The 20641-nt window shown below is 58.0% G+C and overlaps 1 protein-coding gene across 1 annotated transcript in view; it reads right to left on the bottom strand.

The window, feature by feature from the left end:
• Positions 1-19256, bottom strand: part of KIAA0930 (KIAA0930 ortholog) — a 30350-nt gene extending 11094 nt beyond the window's left edge. The window contains exon 1 of the mRNA XM_058673495.1: positions 18888-19256. Within this exon, the coding sequence (XP_058529478.1) occupies positions 18888-19095 (208 nt within the window). The 5' untranslated portion in view covers positions 19096-19256. The remainder of the gene's footprint in view (positions 1-18887) is intronic.
• Positions 19257-20641: the final 1385 nt, after the last annotated feature.

Below are 20641 nucleotides of genomic sequence, written 5' to 3'. Positions count from 1 at the left end.
ACCTTTCAATAAAAATAGAAAAAAAGAAGTGACATAAAATTAATGATTACACTTGAGGGAAGTGGCTGGGAAACTCCAACCAAGACAATAAGGCATAGACGTGCAGGCCACGGTGAGGCCAGGCGAGACCCAGGCCTTAGGGGTCATGGCACAAGAGCCAGACTGCCTGGCACCGGCAGCTTTGCCTGGGTGGACAGAAACACAAGAGCAGAAGTCGTTACATGCGGATTGTCCTTCCTGAAGTCATGTTCGGCGCATTCACCCGTCGTCTGATGCTCTCCACACAACCAACAATCGTTAGCTTAGTTACAATCCTGTGATCAAGAAATCCTAGACAACAGCCAGACACCAGGGTTGCTGCTGGCCCTTGCACTGGCTAAGCCACAGGCCCCTGGCCTCCACTCGATAGGGTCGTACTATTGTTTCTTTCAGCACAGGTCTCAGACCTGTTGTGCTGGGTTGCAACATGAATTTCAATATCGCTTTTCTGCACTCTAACCAACTCATTGTTTGAGTCCCATCCCCACCAGGTCAGAGCAGGCCACCGCTGCCCTCCTCTGGGTCCCAGCTGTGGCAGGGGGGTCCCAGGACCACTCAAGGCCACCTGTTCCCACTTGCACAGATTCACAGCGCGAGGTTACCAATCCAGGTTACATCCACCACACCGGCGAGGGTGCGCTGGGTCGGGACTATCACCCAAGGAGGGCACAGACCCCGCCAGCCTTGGTGACAAGGAACGGGCACTCTCTCACTTGTTTGCCTTAAGGTGGAGAAATATAAAATACAAAGATGAAAGCCCTACACAAAGAAAATGTCTCCTGCATTATTAACCAAACAACAGAACAACATGTCATCATAAGAAAGGCGGCCAGCATGGTAGCATAACACGTTAATCCTCCACCTGCTGCCTCATGTCCCAGCTGCTCCTCTTCCAAACCAGCTCCCTACTAAAGCACCTGAGAAAACAGCAAAGGGTGGCCCGAGTGCTTGGGCCCTGCACCCACATGGGAGACCCAGAAGAAGCTCCTGGCTTCGGATCGGCCCAGCTCCAGCTGATGTGGCCACTTGGGGAGTGAACCAGCCGATGGAAGATTTTTCTGTTTCTGCTTTTCTCTGTAACTCTGTGTTTCAAATAAAAATAAATAAATCTTTAAAAACAAAACAAATAGAGCCCAAGCTGCTGACTCACTGACCCTGGCCGCTCAGATCACACAGGAATACCACAGATAGACACAGCAAGAGTACGTGAACAGCTGAACTGGTGTATGTCGTACAAGATTAAAGGGACAGCAGGGGCAGAAGAAACATACGGTCTTCTGAGGCAAGGAGGGGACACTCTCCGTGTGGACACATGGAGGGGCCAGCCCTGGAGGGGACCTGTCCCTGAGGGTACAGACACACTCCCCGTGTGGACACATGGAGGGGCCAGCCCTGGAGGGGACCTGTCCCTGAGGGTGCAGACACACTCCCCGTGTGGACACATGGAGGGGCCAGCGCTGGAGGGGACCTGCCCCTGAGGGTGCAGACACACTCCCCGTGTAGACACATGGAGGGGCCAGCACTGTAGAGGGCCCCAGGTAAGACACATGAGGTGCTCCTCCTCATGCAGATGACCAGGCCGTTCAGCCTCTTGGGCCTCAGTGACCACACTCCGGATGGGCCAAACCGGCCACCCTCACAATCAACAATGAGGCCTGCAGAAGGGCCGTAACAGTAGCCCCTGCTAAGCTGAGGTGCTCTGGGGGAACCGTTGGTGGCCTCTCCTCCTTTGTTTTCCTTTGAGATCTGTTTATTTGAGAGTTACAGACCACTGGTTCACTCTCCTAAAGGCAGTTCTAGCCAGGGAAGGGCCAGTTGGAAGCCACAAGGAGCTAGGAGCTTCATCTGGTTCTCCCACAGGGTGCAGGAGCTAGGAGCTTCATCTGGTTCTCCCACAAGGGTGCAGGGGCCGCTTGTGCTACCCCACAGCACCAACCCGAGGGAGCCTTCCTGTAATCCTCTCTGCAGGCCGAGCAGCTGCCACTCCAGCAGCGAGCCTCCCAAGGATCAAGGGCTTGGTCCTGGGCGGCAGGTCCCTGCCTCCCCCACTCCCACAGAGTCCAGGGGGGTCTGCAGTGGGATGTTGCAGGCAGAGCCATTGTTGAGACATCCACATCCCAAGTGGGCACCGGCTCAGGGCCCTGCTGTCCCACTTTAGATCCGGCTCCCTCACAATGGCCCCAGAAAAGCAGCAGAGGATGGCCCACGTCCCTGGGCTCCTGGTCCCTGGCTTCAGCCTGGCTCAGCCCTGGCCCTTAATGCCACTTAGGGAGTGAAACAGACAATGGAAGACCTCTCTTTGTGTCTCTTTCCCCCTCAGTATAATGCTACTTTAAAAAAAAAAAGATTTATTTTTATTGGAAAGTCAGATATACAGAGAGGAGCAGAGAGCCAGGAATTCTAAGCCAGGAGCCAGGAGCCTCCTCAGGTCTCCCACACAGGTTCCCACAAGGAAGGCTTTGGGCCATCCTTGACTGCTTTCCCAGGCCACAAACAGGGAGCTGGATGGGAAGTGGAACAGCCAAAACACAAACCATCCCATCACATGCAAGGTGAGGAGTTTAGCCACCAGGCTCCCGTGCCAGGCCCTGTCTGTGTAATGCTGACTTTAGAATAAACACATAAAAAAGCAAGCAAGCAAGCAGCGGGCACTCACACGGGCAGCACCATGGACAGTTCTGCGTTTCAACCTGGGTGAGAACAGCAATTAATCCTTCCTCCAGATTTTCCATGGCCCTTGCTATAGGGATGTCCCCAGTGGGAACTGGTCCTGCTGACCCAGCACCCCCGGAGGAGAGGACAGGGCTGCCACTAGGCACCCATTAGCCAATTCCTCACTGCCTTGTTCTCTGACACCCTCTCAGGCCTGGCGACCGCCTCCTGGGTCAGGGCTTCATCAGTAACCAACAAGAAGCACAAAAGGTGTGACCTGTGTGGTGTTTCCCAGAGGCAGAAGCACAGGATGGGGCCGAGCTGGGCAGAGGTCACCTTGCTTGGCCTCCGTTAGCCACACAAGTGCTGCGCATGCTGACCTTGAGATGACAAAGGGATTCTAGCAAATAGGCAAAAAATGCAGACACGCGCGGTGTGGGCTCGTGCCTCAGGAAGGACCTACAGGCGGATGCTGAGCCCACGCGTTTAAATTCCTATGTGCCAAGGAGAGAGGGACCACTCTTTTCTTTTTCCTTTTTTTTCAAGGACTATTTATTTTTATTGGAAAGTCAGATATATAGAGAAGAGGACAGACAGAGAGAAAGACTGGTCTGCTGATTCACTGCCCAAATGGCTGCAACGGCTGGAGCTGAGCCAATCCGAAGCCAGGAGCCAGGAGTTTCTTCCAGGTCTCCCATGCAGGTGCAGGGTCCCAAGGCTTTGGGCTGTCCTCTACTGCTTTCCCAGGCCACAAGCAGGGATCTGGATGGGAAAGTGGGGCCTGTAGAACACAAACTGGTGTCCATATGGGATGCCGATGCTTGCAAGGCAAGAACTTTAGCCACTAAGATACCACACCAGGCCTGGGAGGCAACTTTCTACCAGGAATACGGCTGCCAGCAGGGCTGCAAAGTAAGAGCCAGCTTGACCCAACTGCTGACCCACTGCCCCTTCCGGGAAATTCCTGATCTCCCAGCCTGAGTTTCGTCATCAACATGATCAGAACAGTTGCCTCCCACGGTTACTATGGAGACCAGAAGGGAGGCCACAAGGTGCCCAGGAGAACAACTGGCACTTGCCAAACACTTCAGAAATGACAGCCGCTGCCCTTGTGGCTAGGAATAACTTGCTGATTTCCTACCATCAAGACCTTGGAAATCACAATGACGGGGATTGGCGGAGGTGCTCCTTACACTGCCCAGGCCCGGAGAGCCACGGTAAAACCACTACGAGAATTCACAGCCAGCGAGGAGGACAGTCACGTGTCACAAACGGCAGGACTGTCCATGATCTACTATCAAAAACACACAGGGGAGGAGTCGCCAGCCAAGGATGTCCCTGGGAGGACAGTCCTGCCAGACTGCACGCAGACAGACACTGTCTTCACTTACTCTCTGCTTTTCAAATACAACGAAAACAGATTTCTCAAGAGGAGGCAGGCATTTACTCAAGTCACCAGCTGGGATGCCCACATCTGGGTTCAACCCTCGGCTCTGTGCCAGATAGCAGCTTCCTGCGAATGCGGCAGGTGAGGGCCAGGTGCTGGAGCCCCTGCCACCCACGTGGGCTCCTTCCTGGCCCAGCCCCAGCTGCCGTGGGCATTTGGGGGGTCAACTAGAGGAAAGCAGATCTCACTTTGTCGCTCTGTTTTTCAAATAAAATCAAAATAAACAAACAGATCCAGAGCTGTTCATGCATTTCTGGGGTTTATGAAATCTGTAGATTCTGATCGGTGAGAGAGAACACTGATGCTAGACCGCACGCACATTCACACACAGGACAGTACAGGCTAATCCCACTGACGGACTAACACTTCTTAAATACAGTATTAAAAAGAATTCAAGCCCTGGGCCTGGCGGCGTGGCCTAGCGGCTAAAGTCCTCGCCTTGAAAGCCCCGGGATCCCATATGGGCACCGGTTCTAATCCCGGCTGCTCCACTTCCCATCCAGATCCCTGCTTGTGGCCTGGGAAAGCAGTCCAGGATGGCCCAAAGCTTTGGGGCCCTGCACCCACGTGGGAGACCCGGAAGAGGTTCCTGGTTCCCGGCATCAGATCGGCGCAGCACCGGCCATTACGGCTCACTTGGGGAGTGAATCATCGGATGAAAGATCTTCCTCTTTGTCTCTCCTCCTCTCTGTATATCCGGCTTTCCAATAATAATAAATAAATCTTAAAAAAAAAAGAATTCAAGCCCCGACATTACATCAGTAACCATTTATAACGTTATGGAATTAGTTGACATGGTATTGAGTAACCAATATATTGAAAGAGAAAAAAAAAGAATGCAAGTTCTGAACCACATCCTGTGACTTCTACATTGACATTTCAATTATTAGTTTATATGCAACTGGGTTCTATACACCTTAAAATGGCTATAGATTACTATTCAGCTGTCTCATGTCTATTTTAATGTTAGTATTTAGCAGTTCATAGTGTTGAAGCATGATGTTGCCGAACCTGGTTGTGTTTCGTGTAATCTAACTCTATAACTCTAACAAGACATATGTCAACAGTTTAGGTGATCAGGATGATACTCCGCCAGCTCTACCTTCAGACCAGAGATGGTCTCCCCAAGAAACCATTGAACTTATCTGGACAATAAGATGCTGGACTTTATGCTTGGTAGATGCTTGCAATGAAAGGATCTCAACTGAACTTGAACTGTGGTAATGCAACAAGGTGGAGGAATCCACCATTGGGGGGGTGGGGAGGGGTGGGGGATCCCAGTGCCTATAAAACTGTGTCACATAATGCAATGTAATCAATTAAAAAAAAGAAGAAAAAGGAAAAAAAAGAATTCAACTGTGTATTACAAACACCTGCAGGCAGGCTGTGTTCAGGAACACAACAGTCCAATATTACGAAATCTATCATGACATTCCGATGCATTTGCAGCTCGGCAAAGGTCACTTCCTCTGGCGCTGAGACAACAATACAATTTAAGCCTTATTTTCGGTTGTGTGAGTGTTTTTAAAGTCTTCATAAAAGCGGAATAACTTAGCACTTCCTTAAACAAGGTATATGTCACAACCAGAACAGGAACCAGTTCCATGACTGCATCGCAGTGCTGCTGGAAGGGCTGAGGGTTCTGTGAGTCACAACCACGGAGCCGCACAGGTGATAACGACCTGCTCTGGAAACACACAAACGAATCCATCTAAGCAGTGTCTGCCAAGACCGCCAGGACACGGAGCTGACAGCAACTCTACATGTGGCACGCATGTGGTTTAAAACTTAAATAAGGCGTGGACACACGACAAAGCTTACCAGGTGCTCAGCTAACCCTCCTAAGTTAACACATCAGACAGTGTCTTTCTTCAAAAGCCGCAACACCCAGAAAGATCCTGAAGAGCCATGTGGGGAGTGCTACCAGGTGTCAATCCAGCCACACCCTTCGGGCATGGCAGCCCCAACTGCCCAAGACCGGCAGAGCTGCAGCCATGAAGCTCAGGGTGGAGCAGGCAGGCCGGTGCCTGCGGCGCTGGCATCCCATCTGGGTACCAAGTCATATCCGCTGCCCCGCTGCTGATCCAGCTCCCTCCTCCTGCACCTGGGAACGCAGTGCAGGAAAGCTCAGGGCCTTGTGTCCCTCTGCTCACATGGAGACCCTGAGGAGGCTCAAGGCTCCCAGCTCCACAGCAGCCAGCTCCAGCCACTGCAGCCACAACCAGTGGACAACAGATCTTTCTCTCTCCCTCTCTCTCTTTATGACTCAGCCTTTCAAATAAATAAATAAACCATTATAGAAATAAGCAGAAAGTATCCATGGCCCCAGGAAAGGGTTATTTTATAAGAATGAACAATGGTCTAGAGCTGGCCTGGGCCACAGGGCACACTGCCTCGCCACAGCTGACACACGCCCGCAGACACCTCACTCACAGCTCGAGCCCTCGGATCGTTGTTTGCTGCTGTAAATGTAGTCGCTTAGGACAGCGCCTGGCACATGGGGAACAATAAATATCTGCAACCAGAATAAAAAAAGGAAGTAGGTAAGCACAGCAACCGTGGGACACGGCCAACGGGATGGGGACACACGGTCAGCCGGGGACAAAGGAGCAAGGCTGGGCCCCCGCGCAAGCCACAGGACAATCCAAAAGTCAAACTCCCAGAGGGGAAACCCACTCTGGAAGAACAGAGAAAAGCTTTTCAAAGTAGAACATGGGAGCCATCAAAGCAACAAATGATAAAGTAAAACCTACATGAGAATTACAGAAAATTACATATGTTCCCCTTACAAATGCACACCTTAACAATGCAGAAAGCAGTCCAGAGCAACGATGCCATTGGCTAATCCTTCCCCTGCAGACCCGCATTCCATATGGACACCAGTTCATGTCCCAGCTGCTCCACTTCCCAACTAGATCCCTGCCTGTGGCCTGGGAAAGCAGTGGAGGACGGCCCAAAGCCTTGGGACCCTGCACCTGCAAGGGAGACCCGGAAGAAGCTCCTAGCTCCTGATCAGTTCAACTCTGGCCTTTGCAGCCATTAGGGAATGAACCAGTGGACGGAAGATCTTTCTCTCTGTAAATCTGTCTTTTCAATAAAAATAAATAAATCTAAAAAAAAAAACCCGCAAAAAGTAAAAAATGGGGAATGATGACGACAAGCCCAGCAGACATGAGTGGTTTGCAAAGCGTTAAGAAAGGAACTTTCAGAACGCTCCACACGCCACGGCCAGGGCCAGGGAGACCGTGCCGTCCTGTCCATCGCGTCAGAGCCCGCACACAGAAGCACCTGACAGCCCTGCAACGGCAGAGGCTGTGCAGAAAGCGATGGCGTTGAGCACGGACGTAAATGGACCGAGTCCCCGACACACGCTGGACAAGGAAGCTCGTCGCGCACACCGGCTGTCGTTACCTCCCACTCAGCAATTCCAGGAATGAATCTTCGCCCTCCACAGTGCCACACGTGTGAATGTTACTTCTTGTAGCAATTTTTACAACATCCTGGAATCATCTCAATGACAGGGTTTTAACTAAACAGGTCAGAAAGCACACTGAAAAGCAGGCCTTTGGTGTGGGTGTTGAGATGTTGCCTGGCCCGCCTGCATCCCAGGTTGGGGTCCCCGGCTCTACTGCTTCCCAGCCACACCCTCGGAGACCACAGCTTGGGGTCTGGACCCTGTCACCCACACAGGGGACCTTCACTGGCTTTGGACAATAAGCAATGCTGTCTCCAGGACTTTGAAATAAAAGTGCAAATAAAATATCTACCCCAACTGTAGCCTAGGTTGCCTTACACCTAGGCCAGGATTACGCTGCTGGGAGAAAACCAGCCAACAGCTGGCAGGCATTCTGGGCCTGGGTCATGCTAAAATCTGTGTTAGCTAGACCAGTGTTCCAGCATAGTTGCCCATCCTGCTTTTTTTTTTTTTAAAGACATGTGGGGAAGATGGGAAATGCCAGGCTGGGACGCGCCACCCTGGCCCCTCCAGGTGGTGGAGCTACAGATTGTCCGGGCACACATTGGAGTGGCTGCCGCTGACGCCATGTTTGACGGGGAGGAGTGACTCCTGGGGACTTTCACGGACCAGGCCATTGCACTTGCAGGTGGGCAACGGAGCTGATGAGTACTTTAGACGGGGGAAACGGGAGGGCATGTCTGGGTCAGGCCAAGGCGTCCACCCACACGGGAGACCTGGGCAGGGCTAAGTAGTATCACCCGCCACCTGCTGGTATAAGCAGAAGCTGGGGCTGGGGCCATGCCTGGCTGGGCCAGACTGTAGTACCTACCCGTGAGGGTCAAGGCAGGGAGTGGGCCACATAAGACCGGGCCACAGCACCCACCAGAACATGAGAGAAGCGGATCTGGGGACAGATTCTGTAGGGGACTTGTGGGCTCACCTTTGAGGGACTGCAGCACCCACTGGTTTGCATGAGAGCTGGGCGTGGTGAGAGGCTGAGCCAGGCCGGACCACAGAACTCCCCTGACAGGAACCCAGCTGACACTCACAGGAGCCGAGGCTGGAAGAAGGCTGGGCTTGGCCAAGCCTGAGCACATGCCAAGCACATGCCAGCATATGCAAAAACAGGGGCTGCGGGTGGGCCTGGTGGAGATTTTTGGGGGTCACCCTGACTAGGCTGCAGCATCAGCTTGTGTGTGTGGTGGGCTGGGTCGCAGCTCCTACCAGCTCGTGTGAGCAATGGGGCTGGGGGGTGGGAAAGCTGACCAGGTGGCTGTATCCACTGGCACGGTCATTATCTGATGCGGGTGAGGCAGAGCCTGACCCTGCACTGGCTGCTGCACACAGGAGTCAAGTCTGAGGTTACCCCAGGTGAGGTTTCTTGGGGGATTCCCCAACTAGACCACTAGAAAATCTTAGTATATGTGATCCGACCTTGGAGAGCATGTGTTGAGACTGGGCCTGCTCGGTTGCCGATGCCTGTGCAGTGAACAGCATGCCCTTATGACATGGGAGACATGACAGCCAGCTCATCCAGGTCAGCAGAGGACGTCAAGTGCCTAATCAGAGGACAGAAAGCAGGTTGGACCAGCTCCGTGCCAAGCTCTGCAGCTCCTGGGCCTGCGGACGCAGTAACGCGGACCTGGGCAGCCAACGGACCTGGGAAAGATTTACTCAACCCTGGAGCTACAAAGCTGAAGATGTGGCAGAACTATCAAAACCACTCCAGTAACACCTCCAGAACACTCTCCCCATATCGGGGTCTCTAAGGCGTCATCAAACAACTGTCCCCCATCCTCGTGCTGAGGTAGCAAGCAGCAGCTGCCACCCTCCTTTCTCTTCACCTGACCCTGCTCACCTAATCAGAGGCCCATGCGGGTGTGGATCCTTCTCAGCTATGTAAACAATATTAAAATAAAATAAAATGTTTTTTGAAGACACCATTTTCCTGAACACTAACTATAGAGCTGTCACAAGGGAAGCAGGCCGCTGAATCTGTCCCGGCGAGAGCAAAGGAAGTGCAGCACGGGCCACTGTGCCTCGCGGGCATCAGGTAATGACTATGCCAGTACATACGGCATCGGAGGTCTGCGACCCTGAAGTGACATAACCATGTGTCACACACGTGGCATGCCTGGACGACGGGCTGGGAGGCTGGCTGGTGAGCACAGTGGGAAGGGGGTGGGAAGGTGGAGGGGCTGCTAGTGTGCCTCCAGGCCCAGCAGCGCTGGTCTGTGACCTGCCAAATCCCAGAGCCCGGCACCTGGTCCTAGGCTTGCCAGGGGATCACAGTGGCACTGCCTGCTGGGGCCGTAAGTACTGCCCCTAAACTGCCCCCCCATGGCTGTGTGCATGGTGTCTGGCGGTGGGGCCGTGGTGGTAGGGGTGCCTTAGTGGACTGCACCCTCCCTCTTGAGCCCTGTGATGCCTTCACCCTCAGCACACCACACCCCATGTGCACCCCTATCCTCCACTTCCCAGCCAGCCCTGCTCTTCCGGGTCACACCGCCAGTGGAGCTGGGCCACTCGGGCTCACGGCCTTGCAGACGGAAACCAGCGGAAAGACGCCTTCCATTATGAGTCCTCTCACATTCACTGAATTCTGTCCCCAGACTACAATCCTCTATTCCAGAATTCGCCAGAGCGCTCATCCTGACAACAATGCACTTACTTGAGAAAGTGCCTGGCCTGGGGGTGGGGGGAGGCAGTTGTACAGTTTGTGCAGAGCTCATGTAAACACTTAAGAGGGAAGAAATGTCTGAAAGTGACCAGGAAGGCCCAAAGGACACACAGCCAGACGCTCTCAGAGCTGGCATGGCAGCATCTCCATCCCACGAGCAGCAGCAGTGTGCCAGCCAAGGCACTCTGCCCCAACAGGCTCATGGGGGCAGGTGCTGCTGTTGTGAATGGGGGCCCTGCAGCCAGGTGGCTGCCCGGGTCACACAGCTGGTGGGGCTGGAATTTGAACCTGGGACCCTGGCGGCCTTGGCCTGCAGAGCCAGCCAGGAGCACCCAGCAGGCTCGGAGCTCAGTGTCCTGGGCCTGGAGTAGAGCTGTGGGGGGAGAGGAGCAGGATCTGTTAGTAAGTCAGCAGGCAGGGCCAGCTGGGCACTGGAGGAGTAGACACTGAGTTAAGAAGGCCAGGGGACGGTTGAGGTGTCCACAGGGAGGACTGGGGAGGGAAGGGGACCCAGAGGCCTCCCCCAGGGCAGGGGCTGGCGGGAAGGGACTGAGATGGTGGCTCCCTCTACATCCACCCATCCATGCCAGGTGCCCAGCACAGCCTGTCCCTGCGCTGTCTGGGCCAGGGGTCACGAGGCAGGGACTCCGCTGGGCAGCCACCTACCAGGGTGAAGGGCTCAGACGGCCCCTGGGGAAGAGTCCAAGGTGGCCTTTGGCCTCTGCACTCTCAGGCCGCCAGCACAGGATGAATGGGCCTCTTTGGCCCTCAAAGGGCCTTTCTTCACTAGAGCCTCTCAGGCACAAAAGACAAAGAGGTCACGAGGAGGCCAGGCCAGGACAAGGCCGAGGCAGGGCTGCCCCGGTGTGCGTTTGGAAGAACCAGTCAGCCGGGTCCCACGTGAGCCATCGCATCCTCCGCTCTGGCCTGAGGGGAGCCCGGGGTGGCCAGGCTCTCAGGACAGCCCCCAAAGTCGGCCGTGCAGCCCTGGACACTGCCACCAGCAGGGCACCTTCCCGCCGTGACCACACCAGGGCTCCCCTGCCCCAACTGGGGCCCTGCAGCGTGCACCCAGCCAGTGAGCTCCCACAATACTTCCCTGATCTCCACTTACCAGTCTGTGTGCCACGGCTGGCCCACAGACCACATCTGTTGCAGCCAGGTTCTCAGCACCACTCATCCTTAACTGCCTGCCCGCAGGGGTCCCCAGCCCCTGCCTTCCTCCTCAAAGGAGCACTCACAGGATCCCTTCTGAGTCCTGCAACGTTGTGAAATCCCTCAGGCCATCCTGTGACCTCCCTAACAACCCCAGTGCACAGTTAAGGATGTGAGGGGGGCTGGGCAGCCTGCTCCGAGAGGGCCCGGGGTTTGGGGAGGGATAAATCCTGACCATGACCCTCCATGTGCCTTGCAATTTCCACCAGAGCAGCCCCCAGGCCACCGTTCCCGTAAGGAACACTCCCCGAATCACAGCAAGAATAGCAAAAACCCAGGACCTGCCCCTTCCAGGCCACGGCCTGCCAACAGGATCATGGCAATGACTGCCCCGCCAGACCTGTAGCCCCAGACGCCAACTCCTCACACAGAACATGGGCTCCCACAGGCAAGCTGTCATGCCTCCTGAGTCACCCCTGCAAGGGGCTGCCCGGCCCAGGCAACCGCGAGCTGCCACGCCAGCTGTAGCATGCCTCTCACTGCCCAGCTGCCTGAGCCAGGGGCCACCGGCCAACACCACTCTCTCCACCGGCTCACTGCATCAGTGCAGACACCAAGAGTCAGCTGGAGGACCTCAGGCTACAGGCCCCCTTCCTCCACTGCCCTGCTCACAGCTCACCGGGGCGGGCTCCAGGCTGTGAGCCAAGCACGTGCTGGGCAGGTCGACACAGCCGGGAGCCCTTGTCTGGGCACACTCTGCTCACTGCAGGTTCTCGGTGCCCGGCTGATTGCAGCCTTTGTCTGGGCACACTCTGCTCACTGCAGGTTCTCGGTGCCCAGCTGACTGCAGCCCTTGTCTGGGCACACTCTGCTCACTGCAGTGTTTGTCAGGGCCAGGGACACTCCACAGAGACAGGGAATCCAGGGCACTTCCCAAGCTGCTCGCAGACACCAGGGGCCCAAGTCAGCCCTTCAGCTGTCCTCCCTCTAGGGGCCAGATCCTGGAGGCAGCCCCTTCAGCCCGGTCGTCATCTCCTTGCTCAAGCCCATAGCTTCTGCAGTAAACTTCCTCTCCAGAAAGGCCCATCCTTCCGCCCAAATCCTCTTTCACGCCCTCCTTTATCTGCACTTCTTCCTGTGGGAACCAGGGGACTACATTCTTGCTCACATACTTGAGGACATAAAGATCCCAAATGCTCTCCTTAGTGGGTGCGCGTGCGTGAGTGTCGGAGACAGCCCACAGCTCAGGAGAATGAGCTCCTAACCCCACTCTGCTGTGGGTTCAAACTCCTTGAGTCCCAGGTCCCCTACCCAGGCATTCAGGGACGAGGGCCACCAAGCTGGACACCCAGAAAGAGGGGGTGGCTAGTCGCACAGATGCCAGGCGTCCTTGGGAGAAACCTGGGCCTTGGGGAGAGGTTGCTGGACGCGCAGCCTTCCTGTCGCAGGGATGACCTCATCCCTGCCCTGCAGCAGCATGACACGCTGCCTGGGGCTCACTCGGCTCCCTGGGGCTTGCTGCAGTGAGGGCTCCGGAGTGCACCGGGGCAAGGGGACCCCACAAGCCTAGGCCCCCAGCTCCTGACAGTGGACAGCCCTGGCAGTGATGGGGGCAGAAGCAGCCTTGGGCCTTTAGACCGAGAGGGGCTCAGTGTGGAGGTACCTGGGCCCAAGTGTGCACCTGCAATCCTCCCCTCCATCACCCAGCATGCCCCACAGCAACTCCTCAGGGGTCATTCTGAGCTGGGACAAGGGACCCAGGCAGCATCAACTGGGCCCTGGGGGAGCCGTGGGGTTAATGGCAGGATCACACCAGAGGAAGAAGTGGTCAACCCATCGAGGGTCAACGGGAGGCCGCCAGACAGACGGGGCAAGGCCGGATTCCTGCGCCGTGACAAGTCACTGGGGGTATGGGGCTTTTTGCCTGTGACACCCTGCCCAAGGTGGCATTGATCATTTAAGGGAAGCAAAAATTACATATGTTCCTGTAAAAACTCAGGTAGGCTGGAGGCGTCACTGGTCCAATGTGTCCTTTTTGGAAAGGGCAAGTCCCTCCCAAAATGAACTGGTAACAACAGTCTTCCTCTGCTGGCAGGATGGGGTCCACATGACGGACCAGGGCAACCCAGATCCCAGATCCAATGTTCAGGCCCCAGGACAGCCAGCCGAACATCCCCCTCAACCTCCTGATCCCACTGTCCTGGCCAGGCCCCCCAGACGGCCAGCCAGACACCCCCCTCAACACCCCAGGCCCGCTGTCCTGGCCAGGCCCCACGAACAGCCAGCTGGACACTCGCCTCAACACCCCGGCCCCGCTCTCCTGTCCAGGTCCCCCAGACGGCCAGCCAGACACTCCACTCAACACCCCAGCCTCACTGTCCTGGCTCTTCTGTCCAGCTCCCAGAACTCACTGTCCCTGCCTGGGCAACAGGGGACCTTGGCTTCAGGAGGCAGGGCAAGCCGGAAATGCCAGGGAGTGAGCCAGCAGGTGAGAGGCCACAGGTAAGGGGCACCACTGACGGCTCTGCAGCAGGAGCCTTGCCGAGCTGTGCCTGCAACCCAGTGCTGGGAAGTCACCACACCTGAAACTCCCCTTTCCGCTCCCCATGGACTGCTGGAAACACCCGGCTGTTGGCCTCCTGTGTGCTCAGCCCTGCCTCGAAGGGTCAGATAGGAGTCACCAAGAAATGACCTTGAACTTGGCACCCTGCAGAAATAACCTAGGAAGAATCGCATCCCAGCTAAGTTTCCAAGGAAAGGAGATTAAGTGTGCAAATGGGCAAATCCATTGCTCTTTCATGTAATCATTTAAGTAACACTTGGGCCGTGACCCACAGAAAGGCACGAGGAAGAAACGTCCTGGCGGACAATGGGTCAAGCCACCACCGGGGACGTGGCATCCCATGAGTGCTGAGTGGACTCCTGGCTGATCCACTTCCTGTGGGAGCAGCCAGAGGCTGGCCCAAGTGCCTGGGGGCCTGCACTCATGTGGGAGACGCGGATGCAGCGCCAGGCTCCTGGCTTCAGCCCAGCCCAGCTCTGGCCAGTGTGGCCATTTGGGGAGTGAACTAGCCAATAGAAGCTCTCTCTCTATAAATGTGTCTTTCAAATAGAAGTAAATCTTCATTTTGTTTTTCTGCAGCGAATATCAAATAGTATGCAAGAAAGACCTCAGTGGGTGACTGGGAACCTGAGTCACTTCTCCCTCTGCTGTTTTCCGGTCACTGTAACACACACATGACGTTTGTTTAGGAATGGACACGGGATTTTTAACAGGTGCCCGTCGGGGTTTGCCTGTGATGGCAGCACAGCTGATTCCCCACAACCCTGGCCAGCCTGTGAGGTGGGCGGGGAGTTCACCCAACTCCCTGGGGTGCTATCACCCAGGCCGGACAGGAGGTGCCAATCTAGCTGACTGACCCCAGGGACCCCCTGCCTCTGGGGCTGTCCCAGCCCAGGGACAAGGGAGGCCGGAACCCTTAAAATAGGCCCAGGAACCGAAAGAGGCCCCACTAGCCCGTTCCCAAAAGCCACACTTCCTCCCTGCAACAAACAGCTCCAACTGCCTGAGGGCCCAGTGACTGCAAAGCCAGCTGCAGGTGGGGCGCCAACACAACCCAGACTCTGAGCCTAGGTGCTGGGCCAGACGTGTTCTTCACAGCAGCAGCAGGAGCGCATGGACTGTGCTGACCTGAGCCAAGCCTGCACCTGCTGTCTCGCATACTTCCTGCCCGCCCTCTGCATGCCCAACTCCCAGAGTCCACTGCTTCCACGAGTGAGGACAACATGGCCTGAAGGCTGGCCTCCATGGCCTTGCTCTCCCAGGTCTGCTACCACATCTACCTGTGGTCACACAGTGCCCAGGAAAACCACAGGGGACCAACCGAAGGTACGCAGGGCTCGTTCCAATTCACAGGTGGCCCCGGGGGCCCGGAATGCCCAGCCTGTGCAGGGTTACTGGCACACAGCCTCCTCCTGCCGCTCTATACCATCCCATGCCCCTCCTTGCTTCGAGATGGTCATTTGCACTGGATAGGCCTCAGCTGGAACTCCAGCTTGGCCACCTCCCAGCCACACGGCCTTGGGTGAGTCACCTTCCTGCCTGAAGCTTAACTTCCAAGTGTGTAAAATAGGGCCGTGAGAGAGGTTCTCTATAGGAAACATTACAAGTGCACACACAGGTGCAGAGTAGCCAGCCCATGGCAGGGCTCGCACACACGGGCCACAGTCACGGGGCTCTCTCAGGTCCAGAAAGCCCCAAATGCTCCGATTGAGAATGGAGCTGACAGCCTGGGAGACACCATTCAAGCCAGTGAAGCCCTGCTTCTCTCTGGGTGGGCCCCCCCAGCCTCAGCCCTGGGGCCCCTCCCTGGGGCAGACCTCACTCTGCATAGGGGAGAGATATCCCCTCACCTTCCAGGTCTGTCCCCTCCAAAGCTGCAGGTGCCTCCCGACAGAAGGAAGCGTGTGATAGCTGCCTGTGGGATGAGTACAGGGTAGGAGGGAAGACTGGACACAGGACAGCTTCCAAAGCCCCAAAGTGCCCAGCCAATCAAGGCCCGAGGGAGGAGCCTCAGCCCTCCCAGCACTTCTCAGACACAGGTCACCCACTAGTGGCAGCGTGGCCCCTACTGAGAGGGGGTCCGCCCACATGGCATGCTTGGGCCAATGTCTGGGTCCCAGGAGAAAGTGGCAGGCCACCTGCGGCCTAGATGTCCACTTCACACATCTGGACAGGACACCTCCACATGCACCACCTGCCAGCCCAGCCTGGTCCGACTATCAGCAGAAGCAATAGCAGGGGCAGCCGTAGCTTCTGCTCTGGTCTGCAGCCACCTGTGACAGAGTCCCTGCTCTGGTCTGCAGCCACCAGTGACAGAGTCCCTGGCTTCCCTCTGCCACCACCAGGCACCCCCAGCAGGCCCTCCAACACAGGCAGCAGCCCTGAACCCAGCGTATCCTGTACCCCGCACAGCACACACAGCACCCCCAGCATACACCGCACACTGCACACACCACACACAGCACCCCCAGCACACCTAGCACACACCGCACACCCAGCATACACCGTACACTGCACACACCACACCCCGCACACTGCACACCCAGCATACACCGCACACTCCATACACCCCACACACAACACACCCCATACCCTGCACACAACATACCCCACACTGCACGCAACATACTCCGCACTGCACACCCAGCACACAGCACACTCCATACACCCCACACACAGCACACCCTATACCTTGCACACAACATACCCCACACTGCACACACAGCAATCCCACCCACAGCACACCCTGCACACAGCATACTCCGCACACCCTATACCCAGCACACCCCACACACAGCATACCCCTCACACAGTGAGGGCTGAACATGAGACTCCAGTCAGGTCTGGGCTGTGGGAGCTTCCGCCCTGAAAGCAAGTGGGGACTCCTGCCAGGGAAGGCAGTAGCTTTGTGCCATCCACAAACAGACCTCCAGCGGGGACTTCCCCAGTAACATCCAAACAACCTTAGGACCTGGCACAGCTCTGCATAACCTAAGTGCCAATCAAACAGCAACAACAACCCAGGATTTAAATTCCTACATGAACCTAACAGGTCATCCCACTGTGGGTGCGAGAGGGTTCAGTGATTTAGCAGCTAGCCAAGGACTGGGTTTCCACCTTCTGGGCACTTGGGCCTAACAGTATTTGGGGCACTAGGTACCTAGCTAAGCTCATTGTCCAGATGTCAAACTTCTCATCTGAGAAGCCAGAGAAACAGGCACGGCAAGCCCCTCTAAGGAGCTAGGAGGCCAGCCAGGATAGCCACGCCCTTCCCTGGCCATGTGCCCAAGGCACACCTTCGCTGTGTATGCCCCCATGCCAGCCGCTGGGAAGACAGTGCCCTTGGGGGTTCACCTGCTTGCGGGGAGCTAGCCACACCGCTCATCCCACAGGCACATCCCACAGGCACGCTGATCCTGCCAGGGCCCTGGGAAGGCCGCTCTGGAGCAGACACCTGAAGGCAGATGTGAGCTGGGGCGGCATCAGGGTGTACAGGCACACAAAGAGTGAGGGATTCAGAGAGGATGGGGGAGGGGCTGAGCACGTGGGAGGCAGCCAGCGGCCAGGGGAGGAGACCCCACCCTGGGGCAGAATCCTGAGTCCTAGGCTCCTGGAGCTGGGGGGAGTTGTGGGAAGGGCAGGCTCTGGGGTCAGATCCATCAGGGGTCATTGGGGCTGTGTGCTGGTAAGCCTTAGCAACTCCCCCTCAGGGAGCGGGAGAGACCACCACACCTGGCCAGGCCAGTGATGGGACAGGCAGGTGCACACACCAGGACACACCAGCTGCCCCTGCTGGTCCTAGGGCATGGTCCTTCCAGCTCCTTAGGGCAGGACTGACAGACAACGATGCCAGGACAGAAGGGGCTGCTGTGCTAACAGGGCCTAAGAGCCCACAGCAGATGGTCCCCCAGACCCCTGCCGGTTCAAACATTCTGTGCCACGAGTCGGGTGAGCCCACTGGGCTGGCACACACACAGTAGGTCTCAAATGGATGTTTGTGGAATGAAACACATTCTGTTCAAATATGCCACAGAAACCCACGTTCCTGTCCATCCCGTTGGCACGCTCCACCCAGCCCCCACCACACCCACCAGGAAAACTTCATCCCCAGGCAGGTGGCTGGCCAGCCTGTACCTGCTCCGTCTGAAGAAGGATCTTGGGTTACAAAAAAGGAGGATTCAGCTTCGTGTCTGCCCCTCACCACAGCCTCCAGGGTGTGGCCTGGACCGCCCAGGGGGAGGCCATGTCCCAGCTGCTCTCCTGGACTCAGTTTCCCCAGTGGTCAAGAAGGGGAACATTGGCAGAAAGTGGACGGCTGGCACAGCCCACCCAGCATCACCACCGTGGGGCGGGGGGGGGACGCCCATGCAACGTCCCCAGCCTGGGCTGGAGGTGGGGCGGGGGCGGTGACAATGTGGTATGAAGTCACCCCTGGCACACAGGAGGGAGGGGTCTTCCCGTGGAGAGAACGGCCAGCCCGCGCCTACAGAAGGCCCCTCCCCCGCTCAGGCCTGCGCCCCAGCCGGCCCGGGACCCCTCCCGCACCCCACCCACGACTTGGGGCGAAATGACCCCCCGACAGGCGGCAGCGGGTGGGCCAGGGGGCTGAGGGAGGCCCAACAGGTCCCCGGGAGGCAGGGCCAGGCGGGCGCCCAGACAAAGGCTCGTCTTGCTGGTCGGGGGCGGCGGCTGAGCGCGGGGGCGGAGAGGTCCCCAAGCCGCACCCCAGGCTCCCGCAAGCTGCCCCTTAGGGACGTCCAGGCAGACCAGGGGGACGACGAGCCCGGCACCCGGCCAGGCGGACGCGGGGCCCACGCGAGCCGGGCGCGCAGAGGCAGGGTCACGCACGAGCCCCAGGAGCCCCAGGGGCGCGCACGGGGGGACCCCCACTCACCGAGGCCGCAGACCTCCCGGCGCAGGCTCAGGCGGCCGCGCTCCTCCGCTATGGCCCGCAGCATGTGCTGCAGCGAGCGCTCCTCCGCCTCGCCGCCGCCCGCGGGCTCCGGGGAGACGGCGGCGCTCGCGCCCAGGGCGGGCGGCCCGGCCCGGAGCCCCGCGGGCGCCGACGCACAGGCCCGGCCCGGCGGCCGCGCGGAGGCCATGCCGGGCTCCGGCTCATCGCCCGCGCCGCGCCCGCGGGGGCCCTCGGCTTGCCCCGCCGCCGCCGCGCCGCCGCCGCCGCCCGCCGCGAGCACCAGGGAAGCCACAATCCGCCCTTGAGCGCGTCGCCGCCGCCGTCGCCGCCGCCCGCCGAGCCGAGGTGAGCTCACCCGCACCGCTCCGGAAGCCCCGCCCCGGCCCCGCCCCGAGGCGAGGCTCCGCCCCGGCCGCGCTGTGGAGAGGCCCCGCCCCGGACCCGCCCCGAGGCGAGGCTCCGCCCCGGCCGCCTTGTGGAGAGGCCCCGCCCCGGACCCGCCCCGAGGCGAGGCTCCGCCCCGGCCGCGCTGTGGAGAGGCCCCGCCCCGGACCCGCCCTGAGAGAGGCCCCGCCCCGGACCCGGCCGCTCTGAGGAGAGGCCCCGCCCCGCCCCCCGGCCGCTCTGAGAGGCCCCGCCCCTGCCTCCACCTAGGACCGCCCAGATCCGCTCAAAGGGAGGCCACGCCCCCTGTCGGGCTCCGCCTCCAGACCCGGTGGCCCCGCCCCGCCCTGACAGGCCCCGCCCCCGCCCTTTCGCTCCTCCCCGAGCGGACCTCAGCGTCCTCCTCCTGCTCGTCACGCCTTCACACCTCAGTGGACCACGCTCTTCTGACCCGGCCCCTGCTGGCCTTCCCTCCGAGTTCCCCAGAGCCCCTAACCGTGGTTTTGATTTCGTCACCCTCCTGCCCTCAGCATGTCACCAGGTGGAATTTCCCACCTGGTGCCTGTGAGGAACGGCCTGGCCAGCTCTGGGGGTCACGCACCCCACCTTCTGAAAGCACATCTCCCGGGATTAGGGGCACAGGGATGAGCCTTCCCGGTCACCAGCGACGCCAGTGTACAGTGGGGCGCCTCGCTGTCCTCTGGTGTTGGTGTGGTGGCGGTCAGGGGTCAGCCAGCGTGACGAGGACAGACCCCGGAGGAGCGGCCAGAGGCCTCCCCCGCGCTGCGCTGGCAGCCGTGCTGGGTCTGCCCCTGCCCTGTAGCCCTGTGCGCCCACCGTGCCCAGTGGGAGCCCCCTGCCCGCCTCCGGCCACCCAAGGCACGCCGCTGCCCCCTCAGACTGATGGAGAGGCAGCCTGCACCACCTCGCCCTGGACGAGGGCAGCGAAGCTTTGGGGAGTGAATCAACAGGGCATGATTTGTTCTCTGCTTGTTGTCCCACCGAGCTGCAGGGAATCTTGGCCCTTTTCCACATGAAATATTCAGAAGATAAAGAATTTAAAAATAAAGATTTCACCTGGTTGAGCCCTACTGCTTACAAAGCATTTCCACATTCTGTGCCTGTTGTCCAGCTCCCAGGAGGCCGCTGTGTCCGCCGAGGCTGACAGACCTGACGTAAAGCCAAAACGGAGTCCCAGGCGCTCCCCGTGGCCAGGCTGAAACTGAAGTTCGCCAGCAGGAAGGGGCACAGTGGCCCATTCCCGAACAGATCACTTTTAGCTGGAAAGTACTTTTACCACAAAAGTTACCTGAGGTGACCTGGTGTTAACCCAGCAGTAATTTTTCTCT

The sequence above is a fragment of the Ochotona princeps genome, chromosome 15 (genome assembly GCF_030435755.1).
Source record: "Ochotona princeps isolate mOchPri1 chromosome 15, mOchPri1.hap1, whole genome shotgun sequence".
NCBI classification, from domain to species: Eukaryota; Metazoa; Chordata; class Mammalia; order Lagomorpha; family Ochotonidae; genus Ochotona; species Ochotona princeps.
Note: the sequence above shows the minus strand (reverse complement) of the source record. Positions and strands in the feature narration are given on the sequence as shown.